Source organism: Sylvia atricapilla, chromosome 19 (genome assembly GCF_009819655.1).
Source record: "Sylvia atricapilla isolate bSylAtr1 chromosome 19, bSylAtr1.pri, whole genome shotgun sequence".
NCBI classification, from domain to species: Eukaryota; Metazoa; Chordata; class Aves; order Passeriformes; family Sylviidae; genus Sylvia; species Sylvia atricapilla.
This window is the reverse complement of record NC_089158.1, coordinates 9,235,555-9,258,127: the sequence shown is the minus strand read 5'-3', so window position 1 is coordinate 9,258,127 and position 22,573 is coordinate 9,235,555. Positions and strand designations below refer to the sequence as shown.

Below are 22,573 nucleotides of genomic sequence, written 5' to 3'. Positions count from 1 at the left end.
TGCACCCAGTTCCCTGCGTGAAAACCTTCCTTGGGCTTTCCAAGAGACACCAGAATCTGTTCTGGCTGCATTTCCAAAACTATCCCGCACAGCCCTTGCTAACCAAAGCACAGGGAATGTGCAGGACACCTTGGCACGTGGCTCCAGGTGTAGGACACCTTGGCACATGGCTCCAGGTGTGGGACACCTTTGGCACACCAGGTGTCCCTGGCTGGGCCACAGCACGAAGGGTTTGTGGCCTTGGGATTTCCTTTGTCATTTCACCACAAGTTTGATGACCTCGGGAAAGTCACAAACACACCAGCTGCTCCGTTTCTGTGCCTGTGAAGTGAAATCACGGATTTGGGCTTGCCGAGGGTTGAATGTGGTCGGGGATTTACTGTGCAGAAACAATCCTGTGTGATGAGGACTGACGGGACTGCAGCTCATCACTCTGCAAACTAAAAAACTCCTGAAAGAAAACCCCAGCTCCCCCCTTCTTTAGGACATTGCCTATTTTCGTGTCGCGTTTGAGGGGAATTTTAAAGGTGTACGTACAGTAATTTCCTGCTGGTGACAGGTCAAACCCCACTGTGACATTTTGGTGACGCCTGTCACTGCAGACACAGCAGGGTCACCGCTCAGCTTTGGGGCTGCTCTGCTGCATCTCCTCACATCCAGCTGAGTGTGTGTCGTGTTTGAGCACCTGGATTTTACCTTCTCTTGGACAATTCTCTCTTCAGATGGCCGAGAACAGCCCCAGGAGCCTGCAGGACACCCCTGGCTCTTTCCCTGATGAGAACGAGTTTCCCTTTGGATACCCCACCAGCATTTGTGAGGACGTCCCCGGCCAGAAGTTCCTGTGCAGCAACTGCAACAACATCCTGAAAAAGGCCCTGCAGACTCTGTGTGGGCACAGGTACTGCTCTGCCTGCCTCACCTGGATCGTCAGGTAGGTGTCTGCAGCACTCCCTGAGCTCAGGGACAGCTCTGGGGCTCCCTGGCCTGCTGGGAGGATTTTCCATCAGGATATTCCCTGCCATGGGAGGATATTTTCCTCCCGTGTTCCTGCCTGGGAGGGTTTTCCATCAGGATGTTCCCTACCTCCTCCTTGTTTCCACCCCCTTGAAGTCTCAGAGGCCTGGAAGGGTTTTTCTATCTGTGACTTAATAATTCTGGTTTAACCTTGGAGAACTGGTCCAAGGCTGAGCTAATCCTTCCACGGTACCTTACTTTGATAAGGGATAATTTGGTGTTTTAGTGAATATAATGTCATTTATGGTAGTATCTGTCTGGACAAAATGGGCATTTTCTGTGTTTTAAAAGACTTTAGTTTTCACATTCTCCTTCCTACTTGGAGTTTTGAATCGTCCATTAAAATAAATAATGATAAATAGGGTAAATAAATAATGACAAGTAGGATAAATAAATAATGACAAGTAGGATAAATAGCTTTCCATCTTTATTCTTATTTATGGTTCAGGCTGCCCCTATTTTACTGAAATACAGGTGAGATAAGTGCCATAGTCCTGGAATTGGAGAACAGAAGAGCAAAACATTTTTGACATCAGCGTGCTCAAGAATTAGCCCTTTACTGAACAAAGACTGTGGGATCTGAGTAGAAATCTGAGTAGGAATCACAATTCTCATGGTTTCATTTGTGTCAGTGCCTATACCAAGACCTCCTAAACTGCACTGCACCAACGGGTTGTTCTTTAATTTTTCTTTCTTTTCGCCAGAAACAATAAAAACGCGATTTGCCAGAAATGTAAAGAGGAAGATCCCAACACTTTAGGTGAGGAAAGCCTATTGGCAGAAGAAAGGGTAAGTCATAGCTCATTAATTCATTCACAGGTCATTAATTCATCACCAACCCTTCATTGGGCTGGAATTCAGAAGGGAATAATATAAAATGTAACAGCATCTGATGGTTACACATTTTAACTTAGGCTTTAATAACTTGGATTTCCCAGAGTTTTTTTTGGTTTTAGGAAGTGTAATGGCAGCCTCAGGACTTTCCAAATCCAGCTTCTGCAATGTAAAACCCCAAACCCTTCCATGTGATTAACTTTTTTATTCTCTCAAAGTAACTGGTGCTTTCCTGCTTGTAATAACAGGTCTTGACTGCTACTTGTTATCCTCAGGAAGTATTCCAATGGATTTTCCAACCTCATGGTTTCTTGTGCCCTTCAAACACGAAGCTGAACATAATAATTGATAGAAACTGAGCCCTGGCAAATGTTTGATCTGTAATTTAATGGTGCAGATCTCTTCTTGTGTGATTTTCCAGGCAAATTGCTGTGCTGTTCCATATCCCAAACACACAAAAATCCCTGCCTTTTCCCCCCTCCTCTCTGATTACACGCAGGGATATCAACAGACACATAATTTGTCTAAATTTTTTTTTTTTTTTTTTGGAGGGAAGTGAAAACAAACAGTCATAAAAGCCAAAGCTTGGAAGCAGCAAAATAACGAATCTGCTGCTAATGCAGAATTTGGTAATATCCCAGGAAAAAAAAAAAAAAAAAAAAGTCCTCCTCAGTTCTGCAATTAATTTCCCAATGACAGATTTCCTGCACGAATAGATGCAGCTGAACCCTTCTGATCTTGCTGGGGTTGACTTCTTTTGGGGTTTCTCTGCTGTGGGGGAATTTCTGCAGGCTGGAGGTGGGTGTTTGTGAGCAGAGCCCACTCGGGGCTGCCTGGAAATTCCTTTTTCCTGCTGCTGTGTCCAAGCCAGGCTCCAGGAAAGGGAGGAGGGTCTGCCCGTGTAGATCATCCCCAAATAAATTTGGGGTAGATTTTCAGGAATTTGGAAATGTGGGCATTGTTTGTGATAAAGCTTTCCCCTCCCAGTCCTTGCTCTGTGTTATTCCTTGTGAAATCTGCATTTCTCTGCCCTTACCTCCAGACTACCCAAAAATTCCTTTAACTGTGCCAGGGCTTCTTCTTTTGTGTCTTTAGTGCAACATATAACATTAAAACCTGCAGGATTTCATATTTACCTAACACCTGTACAATTCCTCATGTTTTAATAACACGAAAATCTCAGAGCACAAACCTCTCTCCCATCTGGCTCATATATATATATTTTTTTTTTTTAATTTTTTTTTTTTTTTAAGCACACAGTGTCTGCTAAATGGAAACAGCCCAGATCTGAGCGGCGCACTCAGACTCTGGAGCCCTCTCTGCAGCACGTTTAGGAGGTGTTAATGACCCCGATAATGAAATGCATTCATTAAGGGACCCCACAGTCAGGCTCCTGTCAGCACATTCCCTGCATGGGAAATATTTCGGGCTCCTGTGGGGGAAAAAATAAAAAAAATTAAAAAAATTAAAAAAAAAAAAAAAGGAAAATAAGGGCTGGAGTTGGCTGGGCTTGTTTTCAGTAAATTAACATAGTGTCAAATAGGTTATTTTTGAGTGCTAAGAAATAAAGGATTTAATAAGTTTTTAGGCTTCTGCTGCACTAAAATTAACTTGGCAGGTCATAGGGTCTTATACAATAGGGTAAATTTTCAAAAAATTAAAGATTTAGCAAGATGTGGATTTCTACCATCCTATTCCTGTTTTAATTCCTATTCCTATTTCAATTCCTATTTCATTTCCTATTCCTATTCCACTTCCTATTCCTATTCCTATTCCCATTCCTATTCCTATTCCTATTCCTATTTCAATTCCCATCCCCATTCCTATTCCTATTCCTATTCCCATTCCCATTCCTATTCCTATTCCCATTTCTATTCCTATTTTAATTCCTATTCCTATTCCTATTCCCATCCCTATTCCTATTCCTATTCCTATTCCTATTCCCATTCCTATTCCTATTCCTATTCCTATTCCTATTCCTATTCCTATTCCCATTCCTATTCCTATTCCCATTCCTATTCCTATTCCTATTCCTATTCCTATTCCCATTCCTATTCCTATTCCAATTCCACTTCCTATTCCTATTCCCATTCCCATCCCTATTCCTATTTCCTATTCCCATTCCTATTCCTATTCCTATTCCCATTCCTATTCCTATTCCTATTCCTATTCCCATTCCTATTCCTATTCCTATTCCTATTCCCATTCCTATTCCTATTCCAATTCCACTTCCTATTCCTATTCCCATTCCCATCCCTATTCCTATTTCCTATTCCCATTCCTATTCCTATTCCTATTCCTATTCCTATTCCTAGTCCTATTCCTATTCCTATTCCTATTCCTATTCCTATTCCTATTCCTATTCCTATTCCAAATCCTATTCCTATTTCAATTGCTATTCGTATTCCTGTTCCTATTTCAACTCCTATCCCTATTCCTATTCCAAAGATACACCCAAAAGCACTTCCTCACCCGTGTTTTTTTCCCCACTGTGTTTTCCCTGCAGGCTTTTGGCGATGCTGCCATCAATAAAGAGATCTCTGAGCTCAGAGTGCGCTGTGTCACCCTTGGCTGCAGCTGGTCTGGGGTCATGAAAGATTTCGAGGTATGCCTAAAGAGAGTTTGTTCGGATTGATACGGGCTGGGGACAGAGAGGGAAGGAAACCAGGATATCAGCAGGCACAAATTAATGCAGTTAATTAGAATCAGCGTCAGTATTGTGATTATTCCAACGGTTTTGTCTGAAAATGTGCCGTTAACCTGTGGAAGGTTCCCTAGGGACTGGATGATCTTTGAGGTCCCTCCCAACCCAAATCATTCTGTGATTGACTCCGGTAGAGTTTTGGCCAAAGCCAGAACGCCCTGAAATGAAACCCACATTGCACAAATTTACATCAGCTCGATGTTTTTCCTAGAGATTCCCTTATTATTTAAATGCAAGGGCAGAGTACTTCAGTCTCCAGGACATGGAATGTTCAGGCAGTGTCCTTGGTGTGTTTTACAGGAGAAATAATTCCCCCCTGTGTGTGTTTCGATTGTATCCATCATTCTCTTCAGGCTGATCTGAGACACCTCAGTTAAAACATTTAAATGGACAAGGTTTGTGACTCTGCCTGCAGATTCGAGTGATGGATACCAGGGAGAAATCTGGGACCAAGATTATGTTGGTTTTGAACTAAAGCCCCAGGAGAGGCTAAGGGAGACCTCGTGTTTGAATTGACCAAAAGTTGCTTGGTTTTGGTTTTGAGATTTTTTCAAATTAGTAATTAACAAAAAAAAAAAAAAACAAAAAAAAAAAAAACAAAAACAAAAACAAAAACAAAACCCAAACCCCTGTAAAGCTGGTGAATTTTTCACCAGCAATCTCAGTAACTCTGTGCAGTGGGACTTTACCCAACCTTAGAATAAATGCAGAGCTCTGGGCTGCCAGAACACAGACTATTTATTCACAGAGAAATATGAATCAGCACTTTACGTGTCGCTTCATAACTTTTTTTTTTTTTTCTTTTTTCACTCCCAGGAGCACCAGAGTTTATGTGAATATGCTTTGATCCCTTGTCACACCGGCTGTGGGCACGTGGTGATGAGGAGGAAGCTGGCAGATCACTTGGAAAATGGATGTGTCAATAACGTGACGGTGTGTCAGCAGTGCCAGTGCACCATGCCCAGCTCTGAATACCAGGTAAGGACAATTCTCTCTCGAATAAAACCTTTATTTGGATGGTTTCAACAATCTGTGACGCCGACTCAGGGAATATTTGAGTGCTGGAGAGGGAAATTGGGTGTGATAATGTGCTGTGAGGTGACAAAGCAGCCGTGTGGGCAGCCCAGGTTTCAGCTCTTGTCACAAAATGTGTGAGGTCAGAGGAAATCAGAAAAGCACAGACAGTGTGCAGATCCTGAAAGTGGCTGAAGTCCCCTCAAACTAGAACTACCCACAAATGTGTGGGGCAAGATTCTGTCAGATATTATTTCTATTAGATCCGATATAAATCTCCAAATGATCAACAGTGTCCACAGAGCAGGAAGAGCTCACTCTGAATCTGCCACAAGTATCTCAGTGCCCATTCAAACGTCTTTGCTTCGTATTTATTTTAATTTTTTTTTGGTGTTATTGCTCAAAACAATGAATATAATTCCTTCCAAATGATTTTAAGTGAACACTCGCCAGCTTTGCAGTGTGGCAGGGTGATTAAAGACCCCCACGACAGGAGGGCTGTGGATATTTCAGAGGTGTAAAGAGCTCTGTGTGTCCAAAGTGTCACCAATTGGTGCTTTTCCAAATCCTGACCTGAGAGATTTATAAGAGATCACTGGGGGTAAGAATCTAAAATGTTAAAATCTGCTCCTGGGGGAAGCTTTTGCTTGTGCTCTTCACTCACCTGCAGAGAGAGCAGAACCTGCACCCAGGCACATCCTCCGGGGGCTAAACCCAGGTTTTTTCCCAAAATGTGAGTGTCAGAAGGTGGCAACACTCAATAATCCCCCTCAATAATCCCTCTCAATAATCCCTCTCAATAATCCCTCTCCCAGTGAGTGCAGGCTCAGCCTGGAGGGGAAAACCTGAGCTCAGTTTGTTCCTGAGCAGCCTCTTGTGCCCGGGGTTTTCTGACACTTGCAGCTCCAGAGCTCTTTTTCCCCCACTCACTCCACTCACAGCCACCACCTAATTCCTAATTTTGGGCTGGGAAACCTTGGTAACCGAGCCAGGGGGATTGGCCTTGAGGTGTGGCTTTTTCCTCTGCCTCCTTTAGTGGGTGTAGAATTCTGGTTAAATGATGATAAATCTGCACCGAGTTCACAATTTTGGTTATTTGTGGGTATTCTGCGTGTCCACCAACCCTCTGGGAGAAAATAGCAAATTTTGGGTGCTGCTCTTACTCTCTTCACCTTATTCATTCAGTTTTAGCTCTCATCATTTTAATTTTTATTTTGGTATTCTTCTATTTTTAAATAAACTTCTCTCCTCTGGAGGAGGAGTGCCTCTCCCCCTCGAGGCGTTGGTAATGTGAAGGAGTAAAAAAAGAGCAGAAATGAATAAGATCACGGGCAAGATAAAAGAGTGTTAAAAAATGAGTTGAGAGAGTGAGAAAACCCCGTTGCTGCATTTCTGAGAATCGAAAGGGAAACCTCAGAGCTGGTATGCAAAGGAGTCTGTGGAGATTAAATCCACCCCCTCTGCAGAGTGTGCAGTTAAATACAGATATTACAGTGTTGAATACAGATATTATACAGGGGGATCACTTCACCCTCCCTGGGGGCAGAAATGGCAGGAAGCCTCCTGTGAGGGGTGGTGGATCATCCTGATGGAGGATTTGGATTCCAGCCCTCCAAAGTGTTCATGAGCAGGATGCAAAAAGGGTCTGCACATTGAGGAGTCAGTGCAAGAAGGGTTTATATTCGAATTATATTTGGATTTGGATTTATGTTGGAGTTTCCTGTGCTGTAACCTGTTTATGTTCATATATATATATATATATATCTGTATATATTTGAATTTCCTGTTCTGCTGGTCATTTTTGTTTTCTGTAACCCCCTGCTTGTCACTGCAGGAATGTGAATTTTTGTGTGTGTGGCACATATCTTTGGTGTGATCTTGGCAACACCTGCACATTGTATGCAATCTTGTACCCAAATATCCCAGGGTGACCTTTAATTCGATAATTAAATAAAGTACCCAATTCTTTCCTTCTTGTTTTAACGACAGGAGCATTCATGTGAAGGCAGTTTATGCAAGGAACAAAAACCCGTGCAAACAGAAATAGCATCAAAGGAAAAGGTGGGTGAAAGATGAGCGAGTGCAGCTTTAATTCAATTAATAAAATTATCACTTGTTCATTCAGATCAAACCAACACCTGAGGACATTTTCACATCCGGCAGTTGTGTCTGGCTGCTCTTTACACCCCAACTGCCTGCCCTCTCTTCCCTGCTCCCACAATTACCCTCACTAAATTATCTTCTCAATTAACCTTGGAAAATGGGCAAATATTTGTCTCCTCTGCTAACCCTGAGTGAGAGCCACACGTCCAGGGCTGTGCCGTGCAGCAGTCGATTTACAGCATCTTCTCTGTGAGGAATTGTTACCGGGGGATCCCTGTGGCTCATTCAGCTGTGCTCTGTGAGATGGACACCTCAGTGCCAGGCTGTGAGCAGGAAACTTGCTGTTAACCACATTCTTAATTGATTTACCATCAATTTTCAAAGCTGGTTGGGCACTGGAATCACCTGGACTTGAATGAAGCTGATTTGTAGCTGCTGGGCTTGTGGCTTAGGTGTGTTTGTAGGGAAATAAAAGAATTCCTTTCAATTGGTTTTGATTATTTCCTCTGCATTTTTTTTTTTCTTTCTTTCAACAGAGCCACCCTCCATCCTCAGCCAACAAGGATGGGTGTTGTTTCTCTGAAGTTGGCTGTGCATTTAGGGTGAGTGAAACAGGTTCCACCCTGGTTTGGACATTCCTTGATTTTACCAAAACCAAAATCAGCATTTCTGAACCAGGCGATGACGGAGCTGCACCTTGCAGTTCCTCCTTTTCCCCTCCACAAGGAGCTGAAGGATTTTGCAGGGTTCGTGGTGGTCGTGGAGGGTGCATTGGCAGCTTTTTGTCCCTTGCAGGGAAGCCAAGAGAAGATAAAGGAGCACGAGAAATCCGCAGTGGGGGCCCACATGCTGCTGCTGCTGCAGCACATGAGGCAGCTGCAGGGAACGCTGTGCTCTGCTGCCAGAGCCGCACAGAGCCTCACCCCACGGCTGACCCTGAGGAGTGCAGCAAAAAGCATCTCTGAGCTGCAGCTGCCGGCAGGGCTGGGGTTCAGCAAGGATCCAGAAGTGGATTGCTTCCCTGGATCCGCTGTCCCTGGAGATGAGTCTGTGCTGCAGCAGCTGGTGAGGGAGAAGGTGATTTCCGAGCTGGAGAATAAGCTGCACGTGTTTGAGAACATCGTGGCAGTGCTCAACAAGGAGGTGGAGAGCTCCAATCTGGAGATCCTGGCCTTCAGGAGACAGAGCGAACTGGACCAGAACATAATACGGGGGCTGGAACTGAAGGTAAAAACTTACAGCAGGGATTGTCTGGGTGTTTATTGTACAGAGAACAAACACTGACACACCTCAGGGAGAGCTGGGCTGGGGATCCCAGTAGGAGCAGTGCAGGGTTCACTTCTGGGCACATACTCAGCATCCTTTTGTTGTTTGGTACCTTTTCGGGTCTGCATCTCTAACATTTGTTCTCTGAACCCACCTTTAGGCAGTGAGATACTCCTGAGGGTTCTGAGTGTCGGGGTTTGCCACCATCAGACTGTCAGCAAGCAGGAGAGCTGCTCGACTGCCTCATTCCTCCCACAGCAGCTTTCTGCCCGGAGGCCCAAACAACATCCCTCTGCCTGTGTTTTGACATATTGCTGTCACTTAGAAAGGAATCAAAGCACATCTAACAGAACATGAGGACTCCAGAAGGATTCAGCCCGCCCCTGCAGCACAGCCTGGAGCAGCAGGGACTGACTGAGGACTGCTTTTGTTCCTAGATTGCAGAGCTGCACCGGTGCCTGACGCAGAAGGACGCGGGCTTGAGCAGCCTGCACAAGAGCCTCCTGTTCTCTGAGCAAGCCTCCTACGATGGGATCTTCCTCTGGAAAATCACAGAGGTTGGCAGGAAGCTCCAGGACTCTGTGAGTGGCAGGACAGTCAGTCTGTACTCCCCAGGTAAAGCACAGAGTGGAGATGTGTTTTCACAAACCCCTAAATCCTTCAGGATCCCCCTCCACCACCCGTTCCTCCAGGATTCTGCTCGTGCCAGCAGGAGGATCTTTAAAGCAGCTCCTTAAGGGAAAATGCTGTTTTATGCAGAGATCCAGGGCACTGGGATGTGCTTTTTTCCAGAGGGCTGGGCTCTAGTTTGGGCTCTGATCCTGCCCTTTTCCCCCCACCACAGCTGCCTGCAGTGGGTGCAGCCCTCCCAGCCCTCAGCCCTGCTCTGGCTGCAGCTCTTCCCCGTGTGGGAGCTAATCAGATTAAATTAGGTAAAATTTAGAAATTTAGAAAAATTTTTAAATTAGATTAAATTAGGTAATTAGGTAAAATACACCCGTGTGCCTCACAACAGGTAATTTTCACCAAGGTTTGAGGCACTGAAAGGCTTCCAGCCGCTGGGTTTTCATTGTTTGTAATCTCTGATTCGTTTGTTCTCCTTTCTGTAAGAACAAACCACGTCGCTCATTACCTTTCCCTACACACACCGTGCTTTTCTCCCCTCCCAAAAAAACCGCCTTGAACTGATGGAGAGTTCTGATTTTCAGCTTTCTACACTGCCAAATACGGCTACAAGGTGTGTCTGAGGGTGTACCTGAACGGGGATGGGACAGGGAAGGGGACCCACCTGTCCCTGTTCTTTGTTGTCATGAAGGGAGACTACGACGCCCTGCTGCCGTGGCCCTTCAGGCACAAGGTAAGAGGGGAAACCTCCCCACAACTCGGCACCAGGTGACTCTTTCTCTGGAGCTCTGTGGCAGCTGAGTGCTTTTTCACATCCCTTTCCAAAGGTGAGGAGCTCTCTGGGTGATAACCGGAGTCTCCTGCAGGAAAAGCTGTTCCTGCTGACGTTCCAAGCTTTGCCAGGCAGGGTTTGTGGTGTTTGGGAAAAGCTGCTCCTGCTGATGTTCCAAACTTTGCCAGGCAGGGTTTGTGGTGTTTGGGAAAAGCTGCTCCTGCTGACGTTCCAAACTTTGCCAGGCAGGGTTTGTGGTGTTTGGGAAAAGCTGCTCCTGCTGATGTTCCAAACTTTGCCAGGCAGGGTTTGTGGTGTTTGGGATATCCCAACCCGTGTCCAGCTGGGCTAAAGCCACAGACACATCTCCTGGCTCTTGCCAAACACAGATGATATCACTTTGGGAGGGAGTTATGGTTTTTCTGCCTGAAGGCATCAGAAGGGTGAGAGTTCCACTCACAGAGGAGCCACAGAGGTTCCCCTAATTAGGTTTCCCCTAATTAGGTTTCCCCTAATTGTGATCTGATAATGGCAGCAATGGTGAGAAAAGCAGTGAAACCGTGGCAGGGCCTGATCTCTGCTTTGGCACTTTGTGGGATAATAATTCCATAAGCCTTTCCTAGAAATAGTTTTACTGCCAGTTAGCAGCCAAAAAAGAGAAATCAAAGTTCCCAGTCCTTGCTGTATTAAATGATTATTACAGGTATTTCATATTTCAATAGAACAGTGAGTTAATAAAGGGGTCAGTGAGGTGGGGAGGTTCTATACTGATATTTAGGTTGTGTCTTTTACATATTTCTGCAACTGAGCTGTCTCTTCTGATTCCAAACCACAATAACAGAATAAATGCAATGACTGTAACCAAACCCAGGGGCTGTTTAAGTTGTCAGGAGAGACAGAGGGAAAAAAAAAAAAAGCCTTTGGACTGTGCAGTTCTCTACCAAGGAATATTCCTTGATTTAATTTAATTTAATTTTGTTTTATGGGCAGCAAAGCTTTAAAAAAACTTCATCGGGGAGTTCACACGAAGTGACCTTGCAGGTTGAAAACACTGGCTGCAGTTTGTGTTCAGTCACCAGCAGACATCCAGCTGCTCTGGCAGCCCCTCGGTTTGTTTTCTCCCTCTGCTCACTCCTCACTCCACGCTCTGTTTCGCAGGTGACGTTCATGTTGCTCGACCAAAACAACAGGGAGCACGTAATCGACGCCTTTCGCCCAGACCTGACCTCTGCCTCCTTCCAGAGGCCGGTCACCGACATGAACGTGGCCAGTGGCTGCCCCATGTTCCTGCCCCTGGCCAAGCTGCAGTCCCCCAAACACGCCTACGTCAAGGAGGACACGCTTTTCCTCAAGTGCATCATAGACACGAATTAGCCCAAGCCTCAAACCGGTTTGGCTGAGGGAGCCACTGTGAAGGCCAGTAGGTTATGAAGAAAAAAAAATCCCAAAAAACAACATTATTTTAGACTTGGTGTTAGTTTGTGTGCACACAAAACCCCCCAGAGCCCCCTCTGAACCCGCTGCCATCAGCTGGAGGTGCCCCAGTGCAGCAGGAACGGGATTGTTTCACCGGTTCTCACTGTTCTGGCTCATCGCTGTCACCCCACACTGGTGACAGGGGCTGAATTCCCCTCCTCTGGGCTCTGTGGGTTCTGCTGGGGCTGCCCCATCCTCTGGGCTCCTCTCCCCGGAGCTTTGGGGCTGCACTGCCCCAGGAGGAGGATTTTGGCTGTTCCCCAGCAGGAACAGGGGCAGATCCTTCCCCTGAGGCCGGGATCAGGTGTCTCTGTGCTCCCCCAGCACCTCGGAAGCCCAGAGCTGCAGTCCCTCACCCCGGGGGATGGATTTCTGGCTATTTATTCCCTATTTACGTGCTCTGTCAGGAGATGCCGCGTGGCATCAGCACACGGTGACACTGTGCCTCGGGGGAATCACCTCGAGGATTTCCAAAGGAGCCCTTGGGCATTCCCACTGTGGATCCAGAGCTCTGCTCCAGGCAGGGTAAGGCCCCCTCAGTGCCTTCAAGGCAGGTGAAGAAATATTTTTCTTAATAGAAATTAATTTATCTATATATATAAATGTCGATAATTTCTTATTAGTTTTTTTTTTCCTTAATGTGCTCTGATGTTGAAGGGGGTTTTTTTGCAAGCTAAAATACAAGTAACTGCCAGAAAAATGATTTGATTTTATTCTTTTGGGGTTTTCTAATAGAGGGAAGGAATGAATAATTTCTTTTATGAGTGAGACGAGCTTGGGACTGTCTGGATGTGTGCAAAATCTCTCACTTCTGTCTCGGCAACAGCCTTTAAAATAATTGGTTGTGATAAAGCATCACATTTCAAAAACACCCACCCCGTAAACAAATATTTATCAAAGCTTGTTTTGGGAAGGAACTGGATATTCTCTGTGTCTTTTCCTCCATTTCATCTTTCAAATGTTCTTTCAGGGACAGAAAGTGATTTTTTTTTTTCCAGCAATGTGCCATCCCCTGTCACCACACTGGAGTAATTTACCTAAATTTATTTTGCTTTTCCTGTCTGTATCCCTTTGACAAGCTGTATTTATTTCAATCATTCGTGTTTTCTTCTGATTTTATTTATTTCCCAAATAAAGCTCACTAACTGCAGGAAGGCTTGGCATTATTTTGGAATTGAGTGCCCTGGAGATGTGATGCTGGGGGTTTGTTATAAAAACAGTTGGGCTGTGCTCCCCCTTCCCTTCCCTGCTTTTTTCTTTCCTCCTTTCTGGGAAAAGGAAGATCCTTTTGGAGCTCAGGAGCTGCAGAATGCCCAGAACATTTCTGTGTCTGTTTTTTCTCCAAGCTGCCCAGCTGGGAGAGCACCATCTCAGCATCTTCAGCAGAGCCTCATCTCCCAGAACTTCAGCAGCAAAAGCCTCTCGATGAGGACATGGCTGACATCTAAAAGACCTGGAATCAGAGAGATATCAAGAGCTCTCTGATCCATAAAATCATTTCTGTGTGATTTTTATTTTTTTTTTTAATTTTTAAGGTTTTTTTTTTCTGGATCAAATCCAAGGACACAGAAAAACCATGGAGGGTTTTAAGGTGTTAAATCAGAGTAGCATTGGCTCTGTGTTTTGTGGCCACGTTGGTGAAGAGTCAAAACGCTCCTGCAGCCACGATGGACTGAAGTGATCATGGATAAGGTTTGGAGGGAAAAAAATACTTTATTTTTTTTAACGGACTGATAAAGCTGAAAAAAACCAGGCAGATTTTTGCCTTCTAAACCCTCGTCCGGGACATGGAAAGAACCCAAACCTTGCACAAGGTGCCTTGAGCTGGTTGTGTCGCTCAGTGGGGTGGCCTCAGTGAAGAGGTGGAGACCCTGGGGGCAGAGGGAAAACAGGGGGAATGAGCAACTTGTGGGATTTCCGTGGGCAGGGATGTGTCCTGGGGTGATGGAGCTGCTCCTCCCGGTCCGGCAGCGGGGCTGGGGGCTGCTGGGGCCGGCGGGAGCCGCTCCTGCACATCCCATGGGCAGGCCTGGAGCTCGCCGGCAGCTCTCCGTGTGTTTGGGTTTCCATTCAATATTCCTCGGCTTCGGTCTCCAAGGCTACACGCCAACATCCAACCCCTCCTCCCACTGCTGTTTTCAAAGAAAGAAAAACACTGTGAAAAGAGGCTGCAACGATTCCTGGGCGGTTTTGAAAGCGGGGAGGCAGCGCTGGGAGCTGCTGTCCCTGCACACTCCGAGATTCCCCCGGCTGCTCCAGCCCTGTGCGGCCAGGAAAGATCCTCCCGCCCGGTTACTGCAGGGAACGGGGCAGCAATTCAAAGTTTTAAAGGAAAAAAAAAAGAAAAAAAGAAAAGAAAAAAAAAAAAAAAAAAATGGAGGGGGAGTTTGGAGTAGTTAATTACACGGCGCTTCATTCAAACCCTCCTGGTTTTGTTTGGGAGTTCCATAGCGGGGAAGGAGCCCGGAGCCTGTGCTGGCCCCTCTCCCTGCCCGAGGAGGGTGTGGGGTTGTTGCCCCTGTTTTTGGGGCTCTCCTTCCTTTCTCTTCCTTTGCTTGAAGAAAAAAATTACGAAAATCTGCTTTTCACGGCAGGATATCCCAGCACAGGGAGAAAGGCAGGCCTGGATGTCAAAGCAGTGTCCAGCTGCTCCAGGGACTGTCACAGCTCCAGGACCTGCCTGGGGCCACCATCCCACGGAATTGGGATCTCCAGGGGGACAGGTGGCACAGGAGGAAGAGGAGGGTGAAGAGAAGGAGAGAAGGGAGATGAGGAGGAAGAGGAGGAGAAGGGCAGCATCCAGTAGCTCAGTGCAGGGCGAGCTGACGCCAGGATTGCTGGATGCTGTGGCAGAAACACCTGCAAAGCAACCAGAGTTAAATCTGGTTTATGTCGCTGTAATTATGCCGCTTGATTCCGGTCAGAAAATATCAGACACATCTCAAACTCTGATTTTTGGTTTTTTTTTTTCATTTTTGTTTGAGACTTTAGTCCAAAAAAAGTGGAAAGGTTTGCAGCCAGCCTCTCCCTGCGTACACCCGCGGTGAACTCCATCCAGCCTTCGATTTCCGCGTCACACCATCCGCATTCCTGCGGCGAACAACCAACGCGCTGCGAACAGCAGCGGCGGGGCCCGGGACAGGGGGACAGCGGCGCTGCCCTCGGGGACAGGCTGGGACAGGATCTGCCCCGGGAGAGCGGCGATCCCGGGGGTTTCGGCCAAAGGCGGCAGCCCCGAGGCACGGGGAGCGCGGTTCCTCCGGGCGGGCAGGGGTTATTTTAGCGCTGAGTGACTCACGCTTATCCCGCTGTGACTCACGGCGAGATGGGGCCCGCGGCCGCTTAGGGATGTGGCACGGCACGGCACGGCACGGCACGGCACACACGGCACACACGGCTCGGGGGATCGCCTCTCCGGCCCCTCCGCAGGTGCAGCATCACAAAGCAGCGCTCTGACGCCAACGTTCAGTGGGAAAGTTGGATTAAATAAAGGGCTCCCGAGTGTCGGGTGTTGACAGGGAGGCTCAGCCCCGGCGCACGGGGAGCTGCTCACTCGCAGCTCAAGTTTTCTGCAGCCTCGGTGCTGCAGGAGCTCATCCACCACGGGCAGGAAAAGCCGTGCGGACTCTGCTCGCTCTTGGCCCAGACCCGGCGCTGGGAATCAGCTCTCCCGTATGGCCCGAGCAGCCTGGAAAACTTTGCTTTTTCAGGATCGCTTTCCAACAAACAGCAAATCCTACAGATTTCTTCTTGGCACCGGCCGAAGCTTTTTTTTTTTTTTTTTTTTTTTTTTGCAGCCATTGGTTTTTCTCGGTGAGATTCAGAGAAAGGCTGAATCTCCCGTTTCCAGGAATCGCGGCGAGCACGGGTCGTTCCCTGTCGGGACAGCGCTGCCGGGCGCCTCCCGCATCCCGCCGCGGGGCACCGGGGGAAGGCCGCGGCTCGGAGGGGGACAGGTCACGGGGTGACGGCGCCTCTCCGGGGCCGGTGGGTGCCCGCCCCGTCCCGGCCCCGGGGGTGCCGCCCGCGCTCTCCGCAGCACCGGCGCCGGTCCGCTCGGTTCCTATCGATGCCGGCGCCGGCGCGGCGGCCGCCCGTGCCCGTCACTCCGGCGGTCCGCTTCGCTCCGCGCCGGTGCGCGGGCGCCGCCGTGCGCCGAGCCGTGCGGTGCCGGTGTGCGGTGCCGGTGTGCGCCGCGGGGATGCGCTGCTCCGCGCCGCGGCGGCACCGGAGCCGCGGGAGGCGGCGGGGGCGGCCCCGCTAATTGCATAACCGGGACGTCAATGCCGGCGGGAGCGCGGGGGAAGCGCGGGAAGATGGCGCTCCCCGGGCGGCCCCCGCCGCGCCCCGCAGCGGCCCGCGCCCGCGGCCCCAGCGCCCGCTGAGCGCGGTAAGGGCGGCCCCACGGCACGGGCGGGAGGGATCGCGGACGGACGGACGGACGGACGGACGGACAGACGGACGGCGCCGCGGCCGCCTTTGAATGGGCCAATGGCGGCGGGGCCGCGGCCGCCGCTCGGGGCTGTCCCCGGCCACCCCCGGCAGGTGCCACCCGAGCGGCGTGGGCGCTCCCGCACGTGTCCGGCGGGGGCGCGGAGCTGCGGGAAGCCCCCGGGAAGGGAGCGGCGGGGACCCCGCGGGGAGCCCAGGGAAAGGCGGGGGGCTGCGGGAGCCCCACGCGGGGACGCGGTGGGTGCCGCTGGCGGGACGTGTGGTGAGCGCCGGGGTTCGCCGCGAGTGGGGTGGCTCTGCCCGTCCCGGGGCTCTGGGGGAACGGGAGACTGCCCAGGGATGGCAGGGGCCGGGCTCGTGTCGCCATCCGCGGCGCCGCGACACGCGTGGTGCCGTGAGGCCACACGTGTGGCGGCCGCGGGAGCGCCAAGGGGAGAAAAGTCCCCTTCAAGTCTTTTTTCCGTGGCGTCCTTTGCCATCGCAGCTGTGCCGTGGGCGGTTTCTTTGCCTCCTGCACCCCAAACCTCGTGGCGGTGACATTCGGCCGCCCGCGTTCTCTCGCTGTGGGTGGTGCTGGCACATCCCCGCTCCTGCAGCAGCCCCGGTGCTTCGGGAGCCCGCAAAACAGCGCGGAAATCGCGATGTTAAAATCGCGGGAAATTGAAAGCTTTTATTCCTCCTCTGCCCCTTCCCAAAACAGAACCACGCGGACCCGCGGCGTGTCCCGGCGCTGCGGGAGCCTGCCGAGGGGTTCATTCCCTCTTGTTCACCAGTAGCAAAGATTCTGGCCGCTCCCTGGATTTCGTGGAAAGGACCCTTCTCATCAGCTCCGTTCTGCGGCGTCCCGAGCCCCTGCTGGTGGGGCCGCACCGCCTCCAGCCCCGGTCCTGCCGCACAAAACAGGGATGCGGTGGCCGGCTGATGTGCCGCGCCCGGAGGGCAGGTGACAGCGTGTGTGTCCCCGCAGGCTCCGCCGATGGAGACCCCCGAGCTGAGCCCGCTGATCCGCGATGTGTACGCGGCGGCCGGGCGCGTCCAGCCGGCAGCGGGCTCGGCGCGGAGGGGCAGCGGCTGCCGGGAGCTGATGGTCCGGCTGAGCGAGGGGCAGTACGTGCTGTGCCGCTGGACCGACGGCCTCTACTACCTCGGAAAGATCAAGAGGGTAACGTGGGAGAAGCCGGAGCGGTGCCGGTGCCAGCGGAGCCGCTGCCGTTCCCTGGTTCGGTTCGTGGCTCGCTGCGGGGACCCGGCTGCGATGTGTCTTTGGTCAGCAGGACGTTTGGGGTTGACATCCTGCCCCAAACCTGAGCCCGCAGCCCCCAGAGACAGGAGCGGGAGCCAAGGGGACGGGGAAGGGCTGGGGATGGGAACAGACCCACAACCCTTGTCCCCGCCCTCTCCCGGCAGGTGAGCGGCTCCAAGCAGAGCTGCCTGGTCACCTTTGAGGATAACTCCAAGTACTGGGTGCTCTGGAAGGACATCCAGCATGGTGAGTGTCGCCCGGCCTCCCTGTCCCTCTGCCGTGCCGCGGGACCCTCCCCGGCAGCACGGGCGCGTGGCAGTGCCACCTCTGTCACCCTCGTCCCACAGCCGGTGTCCCGGGAGAGGAGCCCAAGTGCAGCATCTGCCTGGGGAAGAAGTCTGGCCCCAGGAACGAAATCCTCATCTGCGGGAAGTGCGGGCTGGGTGAGCGCTGCTGTCCCTCCCCGGGCGGGGCTGGGGCCGGCCCCGCGGCGCTGACACCTGTCTGTCCCTCAGGTTATCACCAGCAGTGCCACATCCCGGTGGCGAGCGGCGCCGAGGGCCCTCTGGGGACGCCGTGGTTCTGCCGCCGCTGCATTTTCGCCCTGGCCGTGCGGGTGAGTGCCCCGTGGGGGCACGGCAGGGAGGACACTGTCCCCGGGTGGCTGAGCTGAGCCTGTCGCTGTCTGTCCCACAGAAAGGCGGGGCCCTGAAGAAAGGAGCCATCGCCAGGACGCTGCAGGCCGTGAAGATGGTGCTGTCCTACAACCCCGAGCTGCTGGAGTGGGACTCCCCACACCGCACCAACCAGCAGCAGTGCTACTGCTACTGCGGGGGGCCCGGAGAGTAAGGGCCTGCCTGGGTGGCACCGTGGGGGTTTGGGGGGAAAGGGAGATGGGATCAGGGTGGGGAGGTTTGATCCCAGGCTTGTGATGCACTGCAAGCCAGCAGCTTTGCTCCCCACGCTGCCTCTGCCATCTGGCTCCCCAGAAATACCAGTTAGGGACACACTTTCCCTCCCTGGCTGGGAGGGGACTGGGGCGAGTGGCTGCCACACGCTGCCCTCACTGTCACCGTTCTGTCCCCGCCCAGGTGGTACCTGAAGATGCTGCAGTGCTACCGCTGCCGGCAGTGGTTCCACGAAGCCTGCACCCAGTGCCTCAGCGACCCCATGATGTTTGGGGACAGGTAGGAGCCCTCTTTGCCTTGCTGAGATGGCTCCGGGGGGAGAACGGTGAGCTGTGCCTCCCTGAGCCATCCCACACCTGTTAGCATTGAAACACAGAATCACAGAATTATTAGCTGCTGATGCTTTTATTGAAGAGCTCTGGGAATCAGGGGTGCAGGGTACAAACCCAAATCTGACTCCGACGTGGATTTGAAATGGACATGGTTTTATACCCTTTTGTTATATAATCACATATTAATTAATAAACCCATACAATTCCATTGAATATATTGATCTTATCCAAGCATGGATTCTTGTAGTTTCTATCAGGCCCCCCAAATCTCATTTCTCATAATTCTTGTTTAAGATAATAATCATATTCCATCACCAAACAATCATTACAATTAACAATCATATATGCAGGTGCAGTTTCTTCTCTACATGATCCAGTAAAGACAAAACTTAACCTTTGTTTCCAGGGCCTACCTAGTTTTGGTTCCCTTCCCAGGCCTATTTCTTTCCACCTGCCCTGAATCTACTGTACACAGTTGCCATGAGTTTTAGAGACATTTTATCCCTGTGCTATCACACCCACAGGATTGGGTGGCCCTGTCCCACAGGGCCCTGCTCCTCCCGGCCTTGTTGTCACCATTGGCACTGTCCCACCTGGCCCATCCCTGGACCCTGCCTGGCCCTAGGGCTGATCCCTCAATCCCAGCATTGTCCATGCTCTTTTCCAGGTTCTATGTGTTTTTCTGCTCCGTGTGCAACCAGGGACCGGAATACATCAAGCGCCTGCCCTTGAGATGGTGAGGAACGGGCTCTGCCTCCTCTGGAATGTGCCCAGGTGGCTCTGGGACACCCTGGAAGCCTTCAAGTCCAGGCTGGACAGGGCTTGGAACAATCTGCTCTAGCGGAAGGTGTCCCTGCCCGTGGCAGGGAGTGTGGCTGGATGATTTTTTCGCCCCCTTCCAACACAAAGTGTTCTAGGACTGTGTGTTTGGGTTTCCCCGCAGCTGCAGGCAGTGTCCCACCTCTCCCCAAAGCTCAAGGGATGCCGTCCTGCCTGTGGCATCACCTCTGGGCTGGGCTGCTTCCCCTGTGAGGGCTGGGAAGGTTCCAGGGGTGGCTTTGGGAGCTGCAGTGGCACTGGGGGAGCAGGGCGTGGTGGTGGCCCCATCCTGCTGACCCTGTGCCCCTCTCTGCTGCAGGGTGGACATCGTCCATCTGGCCCTCTACAACCTGGGAGTGCAGAGCAAGAAGAAATACTTTGACTTCGAGGAGATCTTGGCCTTTGTGAACCACCACTGGGACCCTCTGCAGCTCGGGAAGGTACAAACACAGCCCGGGCCTGGGCTGGAGAGCAGCCGCGGGAGGGAGAAATGGACCCCCAGCCTGTGCAGCACCCAGCACGGCAGCTCCTGCTCCACAGCACCTCAATCCCCTTCCTCTGCGCTGGGATTTGTCCTGTTGGAGTGTCACCTTTCCCGGCGGGTGGGAGCCTGGGAGGAGCACTCACACCTGGAAACGTGTCCCGGGGCACGACGGGGCGGGTCTCCGAGGGCGACAGCGCCAGACCCGGGGGACTTTAGCCAGGCCTGGGCTCCCTCTGTCCCTCCCCGAGCTTGGGCAGCAGCCGAAAGCCGGAGTTCGGGTTCCCCCGTCTGTTTGGATGTTGTATAACCGCTGAGCCCTGCCCGTCCCCTGTCCCGCAGCTCACGGGCACCCCCATCTCCGAGCGCGGCCCCCACCTCCTCAACGCCCTCAACAGCTACAAGAGCAGGTGAGTCCCGGGCCGGGGACGGCCACAGGATGCTCCCGGGCCGGGGACGGTCACAGGATGCTCCCGGGCCGGGGACGGTCACAGAATGCTCCCGGGCCCGCCTGGCTGAGGGCTGCTCCCTGCCCTCTGCCAGGTTTCTGTGCGGGAAGGAGATCAAAAAGAAGAAATGCATCTTCCGCCTGCGGATCCGCGTCCCCCCGAACCCCCCCAGCAAGGTGCTGCCGGAGAAATCCCCCGGCGAGGGCGAGAGCAGCTCCTGCGAGCTGAAGAAGAGGGGGAAAAGCAAATATCCCCACAAGGACGGGTGAGTGGTGCCGTGGTCCCGGCCGTTCCCGCAGCAGCAGCAGCCGCCCCGCTGCCCGCGCCCCTCTCACGCCCCTCTCACGGCCCGTTTGCAGCCTCCTGCCGCGGCAGGAGAAGCGGCGAGCGCGGCGCAAGAGGGCCAAGTTCCTGCTGGAGGATGCCATTCCCAGCGTGAGTCCTTCTCCCACGCCTCTCCTCAGCCGAGATTGGGCAACCACGGGGACTGTCCGGCCCTGGGGCCACCCGCGAGTTCTGTCCACCCTGCAGGCACGGACAGCTCCTGTCCTCCTGTCCTCCTGTCCTCCTGTCCTCCTGTCCTCCTGTCCTGTCCTCCTGTCCTCCTGTCCTCCTGTCCTCCTGTCCACCCTGCGGGCAGGGACAGCTCCTGTCCTCCTGTCCTCCTGTCCTCCTGTCCTCCTGTCCTCCTGTCCACCCCTGCGGGCAGGGACAGCTCCTGTCCTCCTGTCCTCCTGTCCTCCTGTCCTCCTGTCCTCCTGTCCTCCTGTCCTGTCCTCCTGTCCACCCTGCGGGCACGGACAGCTCCTGTCCCTCGCTCTGGGGACTGTCACATGCCCAGAGCCGCGGCCCCGGGCACAGGGTGGCAGTGGTGGGGTGTGTGGGGTCTGTGCCAGGCAGTGAGGAGTGAGCTTGTTTTCGGGACAGAGTGACTTCACCTCGGCCTGGAGCACCAACCACCACCTGGCCAGCATCTTCGACTTCACTCTGGATGAGATCCAGAGCCTGAAAAGGTCCGTGCTGCTGGAGCAGGGGTGGGGGGCCTGGGGGTGCTGCCTGTGCCGGCCTGGGGGCGATGCTGCACCCAGCCTGTCCCATCCCACCCCGTCCCATCCACAGTGCCAGCTCAGGACAGACTTTCCTATCGGACGTGGACTCCACAGATGCCACCAGCACCTCGGGCTCGGCCACCACGAGCCTCTCCTACGAGTCCAGGTGAGGACTGTGCCCCTTGCTCCCTTTGGAGGGGTCCTGGTGGCACTGCCAGGGGGGGCGAGGGTCTGTGTCTCCCCTCTTCGTCCCACCCCGGAGAACGTTCTGTGTCCCAGAGCGGGCTGGGGGTCGCAGAGTGGCACTTGCTGGGTGTGCAGGACCGGAGCTGTCCTTACTGTCCTCCCCCAAATCCCCTCTGTGCCCCTTCCAGAAGCCACCACGGGGTGGGGAGGGACCTTTAGGGTGCTGCCCTGACTCCTGCCCCGTGCTCCCCCCGGCAGCCGCAGGACCGTGGGCAGCCGCAAGCGCAAACTGGCGGCTCCAGCCTACACCTCGGGGGCCAAGAGGAGCCGGGGCGAGCCGGGAGGGCTCCTGGCCACCACCAGCCCCGAGGGCAGCGACACAGCGGCCGGCCCCGAGCGCCCCGACGATGGCATCGACAGCCACACCTTCGAGAGCATCAGCGAGGACGACTCCTCGCTGTCCCACCTCAAGTCCTCCATCAGCAGCTATTTCGGGGCCGCGGGGCGGCTGGTGTGCGGGGAGAAGTACCAGGTGCTGGCCCGCAGGGTGACCGTGGAGGGGAAGGTGCAGTACCTGGTGGAGTGGGAAGGCACGACCCCTTACTGAGCCCTGCCCAGCCCAAATCCTCTCCGGGAGCCAGCGGAGGAGCTGGGGAAGGCCGTGAGGAACAGGAGAGGTGCTGCTCCCCTCCTGTCGGCGATCCCGGAGGAGGGAGGCAGCGCCCAGCCCGGCGGTGCTGCTCAGGAATGAAACATGAAGCCCTGACAGTCTCTATTTTTTTTTTTTTAATTATTTTTTTGAAACGTTACCAGTTTTTAGTTCCTCGGCTGTGTTTGTGCAGAGCGT

General features: G+C 52.5%; 2 protein-coding genes across 2 annotated transcripts; both read left to right on the top strand.

Annotated features, from left to right (window-relative positions):
- Positions 1-722: 722 nt before the first annotated feature.
- TRAF1 (TNF receptor associated factor 1) lies at positions 723-12,411 on the top strand. Its single transcript, XM_066332921.1, has 10 exons — positions 723-931; positions 1,719-1,803; positions 4,355-4,453; positions 5,369-5,530; positions 7,556-7,627; positions 8,206-8,271; positions 8,465-8,896; positions 9,373-9,550; positions 10,144-10,292; positions 11,490-12,411. Exons 1-10 carry the CDS (start codon positions 723-725, stop codon positions 11,703-11,705), a joined length of 1,668 nt encoding a protein of 555 aa, XP_066189018.1. The 3' UTR covers positions 11,706-12,411.
- Positions 12,412-17,114: 4,703 nt separating this feature from the next.
- PHF19 (PHD finger protein 19) lies at positions 17,115-21,710 on the top strand. The gene is made up of 13 exons (XM_066332930.1): positions 17,115-17,421; positions 17,667-17,748; positions 17,850-17,945; positions 18,018-18,118; positions 18,199-18,347; positions 18,594-18,689; positions 19,410-19,478; positions 19,881-20,001; positions 20,385-20,452; positions 20,586-20,756; positions 20,851-20,926; positions 21,419-21,504; positions 21,611-21,710. Exons 1-13 carry the CDS (start codon positions 17,236-17,238, stop codon positions 21,708-21,710), a joined length of 1,401 nt encoding a protein of 466 aa, XP_066189027.1. The 5' UTR covers positions 17,115-17,235.
- The last annotated feature ends 863 nt before the right edge of the window (positions 21,711-22,573 follow it).